The sequence below is a fragment of the Vicia villosa genome, linkage group LG5, assembly GCF_029867415.1.
Source record: "Vicia villosa cultivar HV-30 ecotype Madison, WI linkage group LG5, Vvil1.0, whole genome shotgun sequence".
Classification (NCBI taxonomy): Eukaryota; Viridiplantae; Streptophyta; class Magnoliopsida; order Fabales; family Fabaceae; genus Vicia; species Vicia villosa.
The window spans coordinates 140,681,089-140,700,521 of record NC_081184.1 but is presented as its reverse complement, the minus strand read 5'-3'; the positions used below and the strand labels follow the sequence as shown (position 1 = coordinate 140,700,521).

Below are 19,433 nucleotides of genomic sequence, written 5' to 3'. Positions count from 1 at the left end.
TCATAAATACGTTTTTGATTTTTTGTACATGATTTAGTTAAAAATACAGTTTAATTTTAACATTTCATTTTAAATCTGATGGTTCTTATTCATTCTTAGATTGCCATATAATTTACACATTCTCATTATATATCTATATATATATATATATATATATATATATATATATATATATATATATATATATTATTAAACAGAAATAGTACAAATAATAATGCCGTGATATTAGGGGTGGCAAAACGGGCCGTCCGCCCCGCCCCGCCTTATGCCCGCCAAAAAACAAGCGGGGCGGGCATGCCCGCCAAGTAAAATGGGCATAAAAGTCATGCCCGCCCCGCCAAAATGGCGGGTTGGCGGGCGGCGGGCTTACCCGCCTATTTTTATTTATATTTATTTAATAGATTAATAGATTTTTTTTACCTTTTAATTAAAGTTTTCACTTATTTTTTATAAAAGCAACTTTTTGACAAATTTACTTAAAAAAATACTACATATATTTATAAATAAATGTATAAAATAAACCATCAAGAATTAAAATTACTAGAATTAACTAAAAAAAGAGTGAATTTTGGAGGAGAGGCGGGTTTTGGCGGGCGGCAGATTTTTGCGGGGCGAGCTTTGGCGAGCGGAGGGTTTTTGCGGGGCGAGCTTTGGCGAGCGGTGGGCCTAAAATCCCAACCCAACCCGCCATTTTTTGGCGGGTGGCGGGCCGGCCTGGCGGTCCACGGCCCATTTTGCCACCCCTACGTGATATATGGTTTTTCTTTCGCACATGATATTATGATTTTTCCAGCACGGATCCTCTCCTGTGGAATCCTTTCTGCTATCTGTTCTACTGCTAATCCAATGGCTAAAAACTAGTGTAATAAAATGATAAAAATTAAAATATAGTCTCCAAGAAGAATGAATGGTGGAGATTATAGCAGGACCATGAGCATGAGATAAGCAGTTGGAGAGGATCCATATCCTGATTTTTCTTATAATTTTTCACTTTGGAATTCGGGGTGTGGGGTTCAGGTGTGGAAATTCTTCACCTCTAGAATTATTAGGCGTGTGGGGTACTTATCCAGGTGTAGGAATGGTTACTTTGGATTCAAAAGTTTTAGAAATGTATCTATGAATCTCAGTACTGTTGAAAAGACGGACAAAACAATACGATTGAAACACCTGCACTGCACGACCCGGGGGACTGAAGTATTTTCTTAGCACGTTCCACAAGCAAACTAAAGACTTATTCAAACAAAATAATTAAAACTTTTAACTACCCTAATATATAACCAAACTTAAGCGCTAGCTAGTGAGACACTGAGAATTGCATCCACAATAACACACACAACCAGGTTATATAAAAACTAATAGTGTTTTTATAAGTTATTACTAGTGTAGCTTTTTTACTTTCTCATGAAATTATGATTTTGATAACTACATAATTTGTGACTCAGTTTATTGTATCTGCGCAGGAATGGCTTTTCAAATGAAAAGGAATTTTCTATTCCAAATATTCTTGTGCCTCAGTATGATAACCACAAATCAGAGTTCTGAAACAAATATCCACCGTTTAAAATCCATGAAGAATGTCTTGGAAGATGATAATAGTAGGCCCACAAGAATTAAATTGAAGCCTAAATGGCTACAAGGCTTTATTACAAATTAATAATTTTTATGTTTGATAAGTTTAGTTGCTGTTTGGGCCAGGCCCGTTTGTAACAAGTCCATTAGGTCAAAAGAACTCTATTGTATTTAATGGGTGGCTAGCTATTGAATGAAGTAGAGAATTAACACAAATCTTATTTCCTTTTTAATTTCTTATGCAAAAGTAGTTTTGTTTTTATCCTTTGAAGAACCCTAGATCTACAAATTAATAGTTGCTGAATTCATCTTATCAAATTGGTGCTTTCATCTTGAATTCATGGCTCCTCCTAAACCACCCAACCCTAAAGAAATAGTGGAAGAGGCTGTCCAAGCAGCTCATCTACACCTTAACAATGCTATGCAAGAAACCCAACAACAAATGGATGAGAGGTTTCTTCAAACTCATTCAGATTTGGAGGGACTGCATACTAGAATGGACAAGGAAAAGCAAGTTTCAGATTCTAGATATGACAATATCATGAATCTGCTCACAAAACTAGCCTCCCAAGCTGAAAAACCAGCATCTAGTACTATTCCCGCAGTCACTATTCACGGCGGAAACACTATTCACGGCGGAAGTACTGTTCACGGGAGCGGTACTATTCACGGCAGCAGCACTGTTCACGGCGGACCCACCCCAAGCAGAACTGTGCATTCACCTGCTGCTGCATCTTCTGTTACTATTCATGGCAGCCCTAGTCATCCTACCAACTCTGCAGGTATTGTTCCAATTCCCACTTTTATTCCTACCACTACTATTCATACCCCTCTTTCTTTTACAAAGACACCCATTCCCACAAGCCTACCCCAAGTTTACTCTACCCCCTTTTCATCAACCCTCTCCACATATAATAGATTATTCCCTCACCAATCCTTCTTAGATCCCACTTTTTACACAGCACCTCCTGTTTTTACTACCAGCGGTCCTTTCTCAATTCCACAATTTGCAAATATTCCTTATACCCAACCACCCCAAACCACCCCTCCCTTACAACTTCCCTCTTTTCGTACACCAAAATTAGAGCTAGCCATGTTTGACGGATCAAACCCCTTAGAATGGTTGTTTCAAGCGGATCAGTTTTTTACATTTTATAATGTACCAAGTGAAAACCGTTTAGCTATGATGTCATTTTATATGAAGGGTGAAGCTTTGGGTTGGTTTAAGTGGATGCACCAAAATCATGAGCTAACTGATTGGATTTCCTTTACAAGGGCTCTCGAACTCCGTTTTGGGCCTTCAACCTATGCTAATCACCAAGCTGAGTTATTCAAACTCAAACAAACCCATTCGGTTGTGGAATACCAAGCCCAATTTGAGAAATTGGGAAATCAAGTGGTAGGCCTATCTCGTGAAGCTATTCTTAATTGTTTTATTTCGGGTTTACATCCGGATATTCAAAATGAACTAGCCATTCATAAACCAACATCAATCTCTCAAGCAATAGGTCTCGCTAAGCTTATTGAATCAAAAATACGGGAAGCCAAACCTAAGTTTCAGAAACCGTTTTCCTCTTATAACAAAACCACTCTCCAAAACCCCCCTATTACTAGCCCCACCCCAGCCACAAAACCCTTACCACAAGCCCAACCAGCCAAGTTACCAATCCGCAAACTTTCAAGTGCCCAACTACAGGAGCGTCGTGCTCAAGGCCTATGCTTTAATTGTGATGAAAAATTTATTCCAGGCCACAAGTGCAGTGCTGGAAAATTTTTGCTCCTCGTTGAGGATGATGATCTTTCACAAGTGGAACTGACTGAAAATTGTGCAGAAACAGTAGAACAAACAGAACCGGATGACACATATTTTCAACTATCTCCTCAAGCTGCCAATGGAAAATTTTCCCCTAAAACTTTGAAATTCAAGGGCTCTATTAATGGTCTCTCAGTTGCTGTTTTGATTGACATTGGCAGTACCCACAACATCTTACAACCTCGAATCGCACAACATCTTAAACTCCACACTCAACCAATTCCCAATTTTTCTGTCATGGTGGGAAATGGCTCTAGATTGTCATGTTCAGGAATTTGTCCAAAGGTCCCAATCAAACTTCAAAATAATTCATTCTCAATTCCTTTTCACTTATTTCCTATAGAAGGGGCTGATGTGGTACTTGGAATGGAATGGTTACGGACTTTGGGTCCCCTAGTGGCTGATTTCTCAATACCAAAAATCTCTTTCACTCATAACAACAATGACATAACCATCACCGGCGACTCAAACACACTCATTGCTCCCTCATCCTACAACAATGTTTGTCACCTCTTACAAACTGACTCCATTGCATCACTCCACCTCTTACTTTACCAACCTTGCGAAAAATTTGACTCCACTAATCCCTTTTCAAATTCCAATTCCCTCGAAACACTGCCACAAACAAACCTACCCCAACAAATACTTTCCATCCTCAAAAACTATTCTACCATATTTAACCACCCTAAAGGCCTTCCCCCAACCCGCCCACATGACCATCACATTCCCATTGTCCCCAACACCGCACCAGTAAATGTCAAACCATATCGGTATCCACACTCTCAAAAAGACGCTATGACTTCTATCATCCAGGAAATGTTGACGGATGGAATTATTAAACCAAGTAACAGCCCCTATTCCTCCCCTGTCCTATTGGTTCGAAAGAAAGATGGTTCATGGCGATTCTGTGTGGACTATAGAGCTCTAAATGCCGTTACAGTGCGTGACCGGTTCTCTATACCTACAATTGATGAGCTTTTTGATGAATTGGGTTCAGCAACTATTTTTTCAAAGATCGATTTACGATCTGGTTACCACCAGATTCGGGTGACTCCTAAGGATACTCACAAAACTGCGTTCCGGACTTTTGACGGGCACTATGAGTTTTTGGTAATGCCATTCGGCTTAACTAATGCTCCTAGTTCTTTTCAATCGGCTATGAACGATTGCTAAGACCTTATCTTCGAAAGTTTGTGTTAGTTTTCTTTGATGACATACTCATTTATAGTTCTTCTATTTCTGATCATGCACATCATTTAAAACTTATTTTAGACTTGCTTTTATCTAACCAGTTTTATGCAAAATTATCAAAATGTGTGTTTGCTGTCCCTAGTGTTGATTATTTAGGTCACATTATATCAAGTGAAGGTGTAACCCCAGATCCAGCTAAGATTCAAGCTATCCAAGAATGGCCGAAGCCACGTTCACTCACGGCACTCAGGGGTTTTTTAGGCCTCACCGGCTTTTATAGAAGATTCGTGCGTCACTACGCCACTCTCGCCGCTCCTCTCACCGATTTATTACATTTTACTAAATTACAATGGAATGCAGCAGCTGACTCAGCCTTTACAATTTTGAAGCATAAAATGACGGAAACACCGGTACTTGCCCTTCCAGACTTCATGAAACCTTTTGTGCTCGAAACCGACGCTTCTAGTGTAGCAGTTGGTGCCGTTTTGTCCCAAGATAACCACCCAATAGCCTTTTTCAGCAAGAAACTTTGCAACCGCCTACAAGCCTCCTCAGTATATGTTCGCGAGATGTTTGCAATAACAGAAGCTGTCAAGAAATGGAGACAATATTTAATAGGCAGAAAATTTCATATTTTTACGGACCAGAAGAGCTTACGTAATCTATTCTCTCAGACAATACAGACACCAGAACAACAGAAGTGGGTATCTAAGCTACAAGGTTTTGAATTTGATATACACTACAAACCTGGAAAATCAAATCAAGTGGCAGATGCGCTTAGCAGGATTCACCATGAGGACGACGCCTTGCTTCTGTCTGTCTCCACACCAGTTCCCCTTATCCTCAACCAACTGAGAGAGTTCTACAAATCAGAGCCAGAAGGAAGAAAACTTATGACAGACACCCAGAAAAATCTTTCACCACAGAACCATTTCCAAAGCAAAGACGGTCTACTCTATTTTAAAGAGAGAATCTTTATACCTGATATTCAACGGTTGAGAACCAAGATTATCACAGAATACCACAGCACACCATCAGGCGGTCATTCTGGCTTCAAACCAACCCTCGCCAGGTTATCATCTTCATTTCTATGGCATGGAATTTACAAAGACATTAAGGAATTTGTTAAGACTTGCACCACATGCCAACAAAACAAGTATATGACTACAAAAAGACAAGGGCTGATACAACCACTACCAACACCTACTCAAGTATGGACTGACTTAAGTATGGATTTCATTACTCACCTGCCAAATTCTCACGGACATACAGTGATCTGGGTAGTGTGCGATAGATTGACCAAGTTTTCCCATTTCATCGCTCTTCCTACTAAGTTTTCTGCAAAAGATCTTGCACTTCGGTTCGCTGTAGAGATCTGTCGCCTTCATGGAGTTCCATCTTCCATCGTTTCCGACCGTGACCCTTTTTTTCTAAGTACCTTCTGGAAAGAACTATTTCGGGCTCAAGGCACAACATTGAAGTATAGTTCAGCTTACCATCCTGAAACAGACGGACAGACAGAAGTAACAAACAGGTGTTTAGAGACTTATTTGCGTTGTTTCACTAGTGAAAATCAAAAGAAGTGGTTCAACTACTTACACTTGGCAGAGCTTTGGCATAACACAAACTATCACTCGGCAATCCGAATGTCACCTTTCGAAGCTCTTTACGGCCGTCCTCCACCCTCTTTCCCTCAATACACCGCCGGCGACACTAACATTGAAGCTTTGGACGACATCTTGCAACACAGACAAGAACTATTAAACACTTTACAGAGTAACTTGAACAAGAGCAGAAAACAAATGGTGGTTCAAGGAAACCGGACTCGGAAAGAATGTACCTTTCAGGAGGGAGATCTTGTCTGGCTGAAACTTAAGCCCTATCGTCAACACTCCGTTCACCGTCGTTCCTCTGAGAAACTCTCAAAGCGCTTCTTTGGCCCTTTTAAGATTCTCCACCGCATCGGCGCTGTCGCGTACCACCTCGAGCTGCCGCCATCTTCACGCATCCATCCGGTGATCCACGTTTCTCAGCTGAAAGCTTTTCACGAAAACCACCTCACCGCCTCTGTGGAGATCCCAGCAGAGTTTCAACCTACGGATGCGCCCACCGTGAGTGAACCGTCATCAGCAAACCTGCACACAAATCACAAATACCCATCAGTTGGACCGCCTATTCCCAACAACGAGGAAGGGACAAACATACAAGGTTCTATCGCCGCTGATACCTTGAAGGTGGAAGGAGAGTCAGCGGTTGCACCTAACAGTGTGACAAAAAAAGAAACGTATAAGGAGGAGATTGGCCAAGAGAGTAAAGTAAGAAGTGATGAAGATTCAAAGAAGGAGAGAGAGTTGAAAGTACCAGAAGACAAGTGGGAAAGTAATATGAGTTATGACTTGAACTATGGTTCCAAGAAATATTATCTATCAGACCCAAACGCAAGTACATCACGTGGGTTTGTTGTGAGTTCCCACGCAAAGCCCTTATCTCCACCATCCATTACATTGGATTCTTTTGATAACCAATCTGCACCGTCCCCTCATCTGTCCGTTGAGCCTCGTGATGCTACAGTGGCTATGCGTGTTTCCAATGCCACTTTACAGCCTGTTTCCCACGCCAATTTCAAATCTACTCCACAGCTGTCCCCACCGAATACTTCTCCCAATACAGCTGTATCACATTCTCCCAATGTTCCAAAATCTTCTGCAGCGCTTGGGCCCCCCTTGGATTGGGCCGCATCTCCCCAAGGCGGATTGGATCACAACAAGCTTAACCTTGAGGACAAGGTTTGTCTTGGGCCGGATAGTATTGATAATAGTAGGCCCACAAGAAATAAATTGAAGCCTAAATGGCTACAAGGCTTTATTACAAATTAATAATTTTTATGTTTGATAAGTTTAGTTGCTGTTTGGGCCAGGCCCGTTTGTAACAAGTCCATTAGGTCAAAAGAACTCTATTGTATTTAATGGGTGGCTAGCTATTGAATGAAGTAGAGAATTAACACAAATCTTATTTCCTTTTTAATTTCTTATGCAAAAGTAGTTTTGTTTTTATCCTTTGAAGAACCCTAGATCTACAAATTAATAGTTGCTGAATTCATCTTATCAGAAGACCCATTTGATGACAAGCCCAAAGATTCCCATCAAACATTCGAGGGTGGTTTTGCCGTTGGTTTTGTTTTTTCACTCACTTTTTACTTTATGTTCATTTGTATGTTCTACTCAAGGATGCAATTTAAGAAGAAAAAATACATTCACCTAAACAAAGCTAAAGAATTGGGCAAATATATTTCCTTCATCACATATAGAAGGACACATATGGCAATTAATCAGATTCACAAATTTATGCATCCGTGGTTGATATACAGAGAAACCAAAGAGGTACTCTCTTCATTAATCTCCTTCTTTTTAAAAAGAAAAGTTAAACTAGTGAAAAAATATATATTATCATGGCTTGCATTTGCAGATCTCTATTTTATTGGAAAGACTATCATCAACAATATGGTTGGAAGAACTTTGCAACGCAACTGACTGTTTTGCTATAGACAGTGCAATTGGAGTGGGAAACAATGATTATGGGTCAATTACTGGCTGTAAAGAGACTATCCAACTCTTATTTGTTTAAAAGGCAGTTTCTTTCTGAAACAATGATTATGGGTAAGTTTGAACACAAAAATATAGCTCCTCTACTTGGGTTCTGCATTGAAGGAAACGAAAAACTTTTGGCATATCCATATATGTCAAATGGAAGGCTTTCTAAATGGTTGCATCCTTTGAAAAGTGAAGTTGTGAGATTGAAGTGGCCTCAAAGGGCCAATATTGCACTTGGAATAGCAAGAGGGTTATCATGGCTACATCATACATGTGATTTGCACATTGTGCATCTTAATATTTGTTCACAATCTATATTGCTTGACGAAAATTTCGAACCCAAAATATCAAATTTTGGAAATGCCAAATTTATGAGTCCCAACATTGAAGATGGTCTAAGGATAATTTTCAAAGTAAACAATGGGAAGGAGGATGTGTATGACTTTGGAAGTGTGCTTTTCGAACTTATTACGGGGCAAACATATAATGAACTGACTTGTTCAACCACCAAAACTAATATATGTGGTAACCCTTCAAATTTCTATAATGCTATTGAAAAGTCCTTGATTGGGGAAGGGTTTGAAAATGATGTTTGTACCCTTCTAAAGATTGCTTGTGAGTGTGTTCACCCTTTAGCTGAGCAAAGACCGACAATGCTTCAAATTTACAACAACATGAGCAATATAAGGAAAAGACTACATGAATGTAATGATGATTCTTTTATTAGTATAGATGAAATTGTTGAGTTATAAATAATAACTACGTTTGGTTTATGTATCCATAGGCTTTGTTGCGATATTTTGGCTAACCGCGGGTGTAGGGAGCGAAAGCCTGTGTTTTATAATAAAGCGCCAAATTTCTTGAGTCCGGTGTTGGAAAATGATGTGTTAGGGATTGTTTCTCCCATTGTTGTTTTATTGTAGCTGTTTTTTCTTTTGGGCTTAGGCCCTCACTTTTATCAAAAAAGAAAAAAGAAAACTGTTACTCTATCATTTTTTTTTTCTATACAAATATGCTAGATCTTGTGTTAGAAGTTTGTTGCATAATTTAAATAAGAAAAGATAAAAATAATATATATGTTAAAAGTTACATATTGAGAATGAATAATTTTTTAATATAGAAAAGACTCTTCTTTCTCAATATTACATTGTGATTTGTTAACAAGAACAAAATAAAATTTATACAGAAATAACAAACAAATGGGCAACAAAATGTACCAATGTTCCTTTTTGGATAGGAAAATCAATCTACTTAAAAATTACATTTATTATCCTATGAGACACAATATTCACATCAAACTTATTGATCAATGATAGTTTATAGAATAAAGTTCCCTCATTTATTTTGGCAAACTAGAACAATTAATAAATAATTTAGATATAATTTGACTCATAAAATATGTGAATTTTTTGTTTTTATTTATGTCTTAAAAGTGTATTTATTTATAAACTTAACAATCGGTGAAGGGATGCAACTTTTGAAATATTGATTATATGAAATAATATATACTTTCATCATTCTATAGGTATAACTACAATAGAGTTTTCATGAAACATGATAGTTTATGCAATAGAATATGAAACTAAATTAATAAGATCACAAGAATGTATCAGATGTTACATCTTTTTCATGTTGGATTGTTGAGATCCACATGCTTGGGAATTGGTATGTTGAATTGGATGTCGGAAAAGCCACTCTTAACCTCAGATTGTTCCCTTGTTTCGCCCTCTCCCTAACCATCAATTGTCTTTGTTCCTTCAACGATATGTTTGTCATTTTGGATGAAAAGGAAACAAGAAAAATGTTTAGTATGCTGATATAGATAAATACTAAATAAAATGTGTTAAGACATATAGGTATTACCCAAAAAGTCTGAGATTTGTTATGGATCTTCAGCCAGGCCTAGTAAATCCTAAACCTTTATCACTCGAAAGACATCTAATATGGCCAACTTAGGCTAAGGCCCAGACCTCCAAAGCATCTAATTTATCATAAACAAATCTGGAAACAGGTACCGTGTTACCCGTCCAGTAAATAGGAAAGCGTTGGTTCCCGTTCAATAGATACATCACCTAGGGACATATTTTCCCACCTCTAACATGGAGAAACTTATCCTTCAAGCCTTTATAGTTAGTTGTATAAACTTGTAGAAAACTTTTTCCTGGGAAGCCTTTAAGGGATCTCTACTCTCCCTGATCGACTCCTTTTACCTCAAAAAAGGGGAAAAACAAACCTAAGGTAGGGACTATCTTCACGGGCTCACACATTATTTCAAAAGCTTTTATAAAACTCAACTATTAGGTTGAAGTTGATATGGTACAATGTTTAGATTTTTGAGAAGGTTAGACTCGAAATCAGTTAAAGGGATATAATTTTTAAAATCCTCAATCACCCATGAGTAAAAATGGAAGTATTCATCAAGTACTCTCACAGTCACGTTATGCAAACCCGTTCACCTTGAATACAAGGTTCCAATATAACGTCTTTCTCATTACCCGTAGAAGAAATCTTCTTCTCATATTAGAGTTTGCAAATGTACTTGGCGTCGATTGAATTTTGACCATAGCTTAGAACCTTGAGGTAAATGGAAGATCCGTTCATTTTCATCACTATTTCTACATAACCTGGTGATGAAGATTCTGAATCAATTTCTCTAAAAGATGCAAAATGATCACCATATACTTCCTTAATAATTGGATAAAATTCTACTTTCTCCAAATGATCTTTGTATTCTCTCATGCATGAATCCCAAAGTTCTCTCCTCTCTTGGTAATTTCGAGGAATCAATACGTTTCTCAGTTTGTCACACTCACGTATTATAACCATTCTAAAAATTAAGCAAAATGAAAGTAAGATAATAACAAGAATACCCAAAGTTGTTTGTGAATAACTGGTGAGAACGTATGACTTCAAGGGCAACTTTGAAGTGAAGATAAAATTTCAGGAATGAAGAACAGGGGAGAAAGCGTTGGATTTTATCCAATCAAGGGTTTGAAACGACTAGGTAAAGTTGTATCGGTACATAGTCATATTGACATTACTTTTCTTATAAAAAGTCATCATTACGGGGAGAGAGAGAGAGAGAGGAATCTTATAAGATATTCACAAACATTGTTGATCACGCCAACATACGTCATCAAGTCGGGGACTATGGACGATCTCTAGACGAATCAAGTCTAAGCTAGGACATAATCTCAAGGACAGGGTGTATTTCGGGACTCATTGTCATAACATTTCATCCATCCAGGCTTTAACCTCGGCGGGCTTGTGTACATCCTAAAATTTTAAGTTCAGTCGAGATATTTCTCTCTGAGTGTTAGTTGAGATAGTGAAACTACAGGTGCAGGAATTTCCTTAACCAACAAGGAGCCGAGTTGTTGTCCGTGTGCCATAGTCATGCAGGATCCCAGAGTAGAACACCTAGCTCGGTCTCTGGTAGAGACTGGACGTTAGGTTCCTGGAGTCGCGTATATATAGCACGACCCTAGGTGGACGTCGGATAGTCTAGTTGGTAGTACAACGTAACGGTTAAGAGGCAATTCTAAAGTCGTACGGAGGCTACGAAAGTGATGGTGTAGCCGTTAAAGAGCATGATTTGTGGCAATTTTAGTGACGACGGGCGTTATCTCGAGCATTTAAGCATGAGAGACGAAGGGGCGGCAGCTAATTATGGCTAGAGGATTGAAACACATGCTATATAAAGGACACTAAAGTAAATAAGAAGGTATATAAAAAACGGAGATGACTAGCATCTAGGGGTGGGAATAGGCTGGGCCGAGCTAGGCTTTGCCAAGCCTAAGTCTGGCCTGCTATAATATTCAAAGCCTAAGCCTGGCCTGTAGCGTATCATAGGCTTATTTTTTTGGCCTGGGCTTGGCCTTTTTGAAGGCCTGATTGGCCTATTAGCCTACTTGAAAGCCTATTTCATTTGAACATTTGTAAATAAGTCATTCAACTCGTCTTTATATAGACTAACAAATTAAAAGATCGGTGAGATTAAATGTTTGTTTGCGTTAGTTTATTTGAGTTTACTTAGTAGCATAAATTTTGTGATATTATTTGTTTGAGAGAACTTATCGAAACAACTTATGACATTGTTCAGAAGATTCTTTTCATCTTATTTTCATAATTTCTTCAAGATAACTAAAATTTATTTTTATATTTTTAATTCAAAGTAAAAAATATAATATAATAATAATAAAATTATTCATATTTATTTAAATAGGTCGGCCTCTTAGGCTTAAAAGGCTTTTTATGTGGCCTGTGGCCTAGCCTTTTTAGCTAAATAGGCTTTTAAAAAAGCCTAGGCCTTTTCTATTTATCTAAAAAGCCTGGCCTGACCTAGGCCTATGTAGGCTGGACCGTAGACCCCTGTTAGTCGGTCTGGCCTATTCCCACCCCTACTAGCATCATATACATTATCCGAAAGACGTTTTTAGCAAGAACATGTGTATTTGACCCACTTTAATTTTCAAAATATTTATACTATTTTATAAATATAGGATGAAGCTGATTGACCGTTACAACTATAGTAATTCACTGGGATGACCGATTCCACGAAACTTCTAGCACAATGACAAAATCAATGATGTAGCATAACTTTGAAATCACGTTAGACAATAGTTGATATTGAATATAAGAAAGAAGATTCTCCATATCTAAGCAACTCTCAAATTTTGCAAAGAAGTAAATATAGAAGTTGTGGGTGTATCTTCATTGCAATAAAGAAGTTGTATTTCTTTCAGGATGCATATTATGGCCACATGATCATTCGAGTAAAGAATTCTCTGGTAAGATTCCAATTCATATCTCTATCTATAATATTTAATTTAGTTGATAATTTTTAAATGTTTATTAAATTTTTAAATGTTTATGAATTTAGTTGATATTTAAAGAAAAAATTGAGTTTTAATGAGTAATTGAGGACAAGAAATATCCAATTAAATTAAATAATAATTTAGATAAGTTGCCAATATGAAGCAGTTGTATAATCCATTTGTCTTGAGTATAGCTTATGCCAGTACTTCTATTTTATCTTTATTATTTATATTTTTAGCTTATCCAAAAAAGTGCATAAGAGAAATTAATTAGTTCTAATGAACCAACAGTAAAAGAACAAAAACAGGTCTCAAACACAAGAGTAGGGCCGGCCCAATCAGTTTGGAGGCTCTGATCAAATTATAAAAATGGGTCTAATAAAGTATTTGTGGCGCAGTTTTGATCGATTTTAAAATAAATACATATTTAATAGATAAAATTATTTGCGGTTAAGTTTGATTTTATATAAATTATTAAAAAATCAAATCAAATTCAATTTCATATAATTTAATTTGGATTAATTTTCCACTTTAATTTAGATCAATTTAAATTTAAATACTCTTGATGGTCATAATAGAAATTTCAGATTTTATATTAAGATTTTAAAATATTTATACGTTGTTGACAAATATAAAATATATTAGTTAAAATAAAAATAATAATGGCATGAAATGATATGAATAGAGTAATTAGACTGTGTGATTGTCAAAATAGTGCAGCTACTTCACCTATGATATTTCCTAAATTGTAAGATAAAATATAATATAATCCTATCTGTTTCCTTTAATTTGTAAACGAGCTCTGAGGGGGTCTAGCTCCTTAAATATAAAAATAACTCTTTACTAGAATAGTTTTTTACTGCAAGAAGTTGAGAGGGTGCAGAATTTTAGAGGCTCCTTGCATGATGAGGCCTTGTGTTGTAGCACTCTTTGCACATGCACAGGGCCGACCCTGCACAAGAGCCATTTCCTTTCTAAAATAATTATTAATTTAAAAAGTTATTTTGTACAGAAACAAAGAATAAGATGACATCCATGAAAATGTTTTTATATTGTGGTTGAATTCTCTGGTGGTTAGAGATTGGATATATGTAAGATTAACATTTTAACATTCAAATTAATTCAGTGTTTGAGGGAGATAAAATTATGCAAGTGTGAATGAGAAAAACACCCAAGTGTGATTCAGAGTCACGTTTATATAGAGTTGACGATTAGAACCTCTCTGGTTTATCAAACTTATATTGAAGAGAGCCATTGGTCTTGAATGTCGTTGTAGAAAAGAGGCCCCATCTTGACTGTTGGCTATGGTTTTCCAAACTTAATTACTCTTAAGTCTTCGTAACTTTCACTAAAGCACAAGGTACCTTTTTTCTAATCACTTGTTATTCTATGTTTTTCGTAAGCTCGTAACTAATGACCTATTTAAAACACCCAAAAGTAGTTATTTCCTTTATTGTTCTTAGTAACGATGTAGAGATTAACAACATATCATATCAAACTGAGATAGAAGTGATTAAGCTAAAAGTGACAAAAACCAGAGGTAGCGAATCCAGGAGTGAGTAACCTAAAAAGTATAGAGCGTGTCCCTACTAAGATGGACATTAGAGAGGTTAGTGTTGACTTTATCTTTAATGATACTCGGATGTCAAATTTGATATCTACGAGGTATCTCATTAAGGAACGAGAGCTCAAAGTATTTCTATCTATATAAGGTGATGGTTCATCCACGAGACTATTGAGGATGAGATTATGGATGGGTAGAAGAACGATCAAGATGTAATACTCATGATAGGAATTTTGTATTTGTTGACATTAAGACAAACATCGGAGAAAGGTGTTACTGACTCTTAATCTTCCTAAGGGTGTTCATCAATATTCATAGATAGACTGTGAACTTACAGATACTCCGTCCTAGTGCACAAGTGAAGATAGGATGGATCTTGCTCACAAAGAGATGAGTCGATCTGTATACTAGCAGGTGACTCGTCTCAAAAACAGTAAGTACTTGTGTAGCTACTACAAACTGTATGAAATACCTTGACATAGTGTCTTTTTATAAGAGGCGGGAGAGGGCTACACCTTTCCTGACTATTGTACTGAAGATGCAGACCAAAGCTATGCTTGTGAAACTGCATTGACAGTGTATTCCTGGAAAATACTGTGGTGCAAGGCTTACCCCAATATCTAGGTGTATACCTTAGCCATGACATGTTACTATAAACAACGCCAGGAGTTAGCCTTGCACCTAGCTATTGGGGTTAGCCTTGCACAACGGTATTTATATATAATCTTAGTTTTTATATCATTCTTGTTAATTTGTTCATTTTTATTTTCTTTGAATTTATTTTCATCTGCATAATTGTACATACTCACCTTATGTATCTGCACAGGATGGCTTTTCAAATAAAAATGGATATTCTCTTGCAAACCTTCTTAGGAGCTTTGTTCAGTATCTTAATGACAAGTCAAAGTTTTGATAATGATATCTTGTGTTTAATGTCAATTAAGAATTCCTTGGAAGACCCAAATAATTACTTACAAAGCTGGGACTTTAGCAACACGACTGAAGGTTTCATATGTGACTTTGTAGGTGTTGCATGTTGGCATTTTGAAGAAAATAGAGTACTAAATCTCGAACTATCTAACATGGAGTTGAAGGGTCACTTTCCACGTGGCATTGTCAACTGCTCTTCGCTGACCGGCTTAGACCTTTCAAACAATGAGCTCTCAGGAACCATTCCATCTGATATATCAAACATTCTCCCATATGTTACCACTATTGATCTCTCTTATAACAAATTCACAGATGCAATTCCAACATCTTTAGCAAACTGTATTTACCTGAATATCCTTAAACTTGACCATAACTTGTTAAGCGGTGAAATTCCAAAACAACTTGGCCAACTTAGCAGGCTTAAAGAGATTTCTGTTTCTAACAATCAGTTATCAGAGTCACTACCTGTGTTCTCAGAAAAGGTAAATTTCAACTATGCTAACAATAGTAGACTTTGTGGAGGGTCTTTGAGACATTGCTCCTTGACACGTGACAAGCACGGAGATTTTTATCATTCGTTTAAGGATGGTCTTATTGTTGGCTATGTTTCTCTCTTTTTTTTTGTTATGGTCACTTGTATGTTCTACTCCAAATTTGCACATTGGGTGCATAAGTTGAAAACGAAAAATAATGACCTAAACAAAGCTATAGAATTGGGCCAATATATTTGCTCCATCATTAGCATAAGGAAACAGATGGTAGTTAATCAGATACATGAACTGTTATATATGTGGCTAGCATTCAAAGAAAGAAAAGAGGTACTATATTTTTCATTAATTTCATCATTATTTTTTTATAGTTTAACAATGCAAAATAAACTTGCACATTCATCCTCAGATCTCTGTACTATGTGAAAGATTGACCTCAACAATATGGCTAGAAGAACTACGTGATGCAACAAATTGTTTCTCTATCGACAATGCCATTGGAGTAGGAAAGATGGGAATGATGTACGAAGGATTTATGCCTAATGGTAAGTTACTAGCTGTTAAGAGACTATTTGACTCTCGAAAATTTAAAAGGCAGTTCCTTTTAGAAACAACGATTTTGTGCAAATACAGACACCAAAATATCATTCCCTTGCTTGGGTTCTGCATTGAAGGAAAGGAAAGGCTTTTGACATATGCATACATGCCAAATGGAAGGCTTTCCAAATGGTTGTATCCTTTGGAAAGTGAAGTCATAAGATTGAAATGGCAGGAAAGAGTGAACATTGCACTTGGAATAGCTAGAGGATTATCATGGCTACATCATACATGTGAGTTGTGCATAGTGCATTTTAATATATGTTCCGAATGCATATTACTAGATGAAAACTTTGAACCCAAAATATCTAATTTCGGAGAGGCGAAATTTATGAATCCCGACACTGAAGATCATCTAGGGGTGATATTTAAAGCTAATGATGGAAAGAAGGATGTATATGACTTTGGAAGTGTTCTTTTTGAATTGATTACAGGGAAAACATATGATGAATTGTCTCATTCATATGACACTACTAATATACGTGGTAACCCTTTGAGTTTTTATAATATTATTGATAAATCTCTGACTAGTCAAGGACTTGACAATGAAGTTTGTACTCTTCTAAAGATTGCTTGTGAGTGTGTTAAATCTTTACCAGACCAGAGACCAACAATGCTTGAAATTTACAACAGTATTAGCAATGTAAGGAAGGGACGAAATGGCAATGGTGATGATAATGACACATTAAAGGAATTAGAAGGTACTTCTTCTATTACTATGGATGAAATTATTGAGGTTTAATCACTAGAACATGTCTTTGTATCAAAATGTTTTGTTATGTTGCAAAAGATAATGTTACTGAGTATCTTTGTAATAAAAAGCTGTATTGATCTTAGAATAATGTTAAAATGTGACTAACGAATCAATAATATAGACACCAAACATGCAAATTATTCATTTCATGCTATAATAATAAGTTGATAAAAAAATCATGATTCAAAGTCCATCATTTGAACTTACATGACAGAACAAGTCTGATCTTGCTCCAACAGTTTAAGATTTTGCTTCCCAAATGTTGTTTGACAAGTAAACCATGCTTTGGCTATGTTAGAAACACTATTGTCTAAAATTTGCCACCATCTTATTTGGATGATTCCCGATCATGCAACAAAAAATTTATTCTAACGCCAGTTACATTGTGTCTAATTTTTGTAGTAGTTTCAAATTTTGTTTGCCTTTTTTGTTGTTGTACATGTTAATTAATTATTAGTTTTGTAATATACCCGACACTAATTTATATTTAATATTTGTTTATTTCATTATTTATTCATATTATCGGCGATTGTTGTCGATGCTAATATCGATGCGAAAAAATTTCATTCTTCCCCACAAACTTTGGTTTGCCTCTTTTTTTATTGTGTTACTTCCTCCGTCCCAAAATATCATAGTTGACACTTTCACACGTTAAAAAATATAATAAATGAAAGTGAATGACAATTTTATCAAATTATACTTTGTTATTGGTGTATGCTTACATTTTTAAAAATATTTGTCCTACAATAATACATCATACTGCATCATAATGTATTATTTCTTATGATCCATATTCAAGTGATCCGTTCAATCATTCAACTCCTTACCATCTGCTTTTGATGTTTTTCCTTAACAACAAATATAGATTGCTTCTATTTTTTATTTTTTTTACGGGAAAAGATTTTCATTACTAAGAAGAAGGAAACAACATAGGGAAAGTGTTTTCCACAAGAGGACACACTCCCAACCAAGTTTTTAACCCATAGATTTTGCTAGCTGAGCTAGATCATGAGCTTGATAATTAAACTTCCTAGGGATAAACATAATACAAGAATTACTAAAAGATTTCATAAGAATACGGAAATCCTCGGCAACCATCTCAAAGCTTGCATCCTTGGTTACTCCATTCACACAATCCACCATTGCCTTTGCATCCGAATGGAATATCACCTTATGGATGTTAAGCTTGGCAGCTGTTTCTATGCTCCATCTCAAGGCAAGGCATTCAGCAAGTCCAGGGTTGGATATGCAGTTCTCCCGTTTGCACAGAGACACTATTGGAATTTTGTTTTGATCCATGATCACACACCCAAAGGTCATAACATCATTCTCTCCAAGCCCAGCATCAACTCTAACTGTGTGAAACTCATCAGCAGGTGCACTAATAGTGTTGATACGTGCATGGCCAGCATCTTTGGCTCTTGTGGGAGTGTGTAAATTGATCTCCATGACTGCATCCCAAGCATCCATTGCCACTCTGACTGGATCACATCTTTTCTGCTCATATAGCTTAAGATTGCAAGCTTTCCAAATATGGTGGAGGAGATAACAAGTCACCTGCACAAAACAAACATTGTTGTTTGACAGCATCGCTAGCAGCCAATCATTAAGATCATCAATCTCAGAGAAGTGGTAACCTAAGACAGAGGCAAAAAACACACGTCTAGTAAAGTCACATTGTGAAAACAAGTGAAAAGCCGACTCTGCCTCTCTTTGACAGAGGTAGCAGGTCTCCTCAAGCTCAATTCCTTTTTGCCTCAATCTTAGTTTCGTGGGCAATATATTGTTGGCCAGCCTCCATAAAAAATGCTTGATTCTTGTATGAGTTGGGGCGTTCCAAATCTTCTTCCAAAGGTCACGGAAAGGAATGTGAGAGGGGCCAGGGCTTTTTGCCTTCTTGTCACGGATACACATGTGATATGCTGATTTCACAGAGTATTCTCCAGATTTTTATTTATGAATATAGATTGCTTCTAATGAAAACATGAATTATGCAAACTTGCCGACAACATTGTTTTCGCCGAAGCTGATCATTTTTTAGTGTCCACAAGCTTTATGGAAGCAACAATCAATCGAAAGTGCATATCCGAAAACACTTTTATTTAGAAAAAATGTGACTT

At 36.7% G+C, this 19,433-nt stretch overlaps 2 protein-coding genes and 1 pseudogene across 4 annotated transcripts; 2 read left to right on the top strand and 1 right to left on the bottom strand.

Annotated features, from left to right (window-relative positions):
* Positions 1-1,312: 1,312 nt before the first annotated feature.
* LOC131607567 (probably inactive leucine-rich repeat receptor-like protein kinase At5g48380) lies at positions 1,313-9,050 on the top strand (annotated as a pseudogene).
* A 3,722-nt stretch (positions 9,051-12,772) lies between these two features.
* Positions 12,773-18,070, top strand: LOC131602788 (probably inactive leucine-rich repeat receptor-like protein kinase At5g48380). 3 transcript variants are annotated; one of them, XM_058874979.1, is made up of 3 exons: positions 12,773-12,953; positions 15,571-16,292; positions 16,372-18,070. In XM_058874979.1, the coding sequence occupies exons 2-3, from the start codon at positions 15,627-15,629 to the stop codon at positions 17,299-17,301; spliced, it is 1,596 nt and encodes a 531-aa protein (XP_058730962.1). In that variant the 5' UTR covers positions 12,773-12,953; positions 15,571-15,626; the 3' UTR covers positions 17,302-18,070. The 3 variants fall into 3 exon arrangements, with proteins under 3 accessions (XP_058730962.1, XP_058730961.1, XP_058730960.1); XM_058874978.1 differs by having other exon boundaries at positions 15,371-16,292; positions 16,372-18,069; XM_058874977.1 differs by lacking the exon at positions 12,773-12,953 and having other exon boundaries at positions 12,967-16,292.
* Positions 18,071-18,288: 218 nt separating this feature from the next.
* Positions 18,289-19,227, bottom strand: LOC131605614 (uncharacterized). The gene has a single exon (XM_058877950.1). It carries the CDS (start codon positions 19,225-19,227, stop codon positions 18,289-18,291), a length of 939 nt encoding a protein of 312 aa, XP_058733933.1.
* Positions 19,228-19,433: the final 206 nt, after the last annotated feature.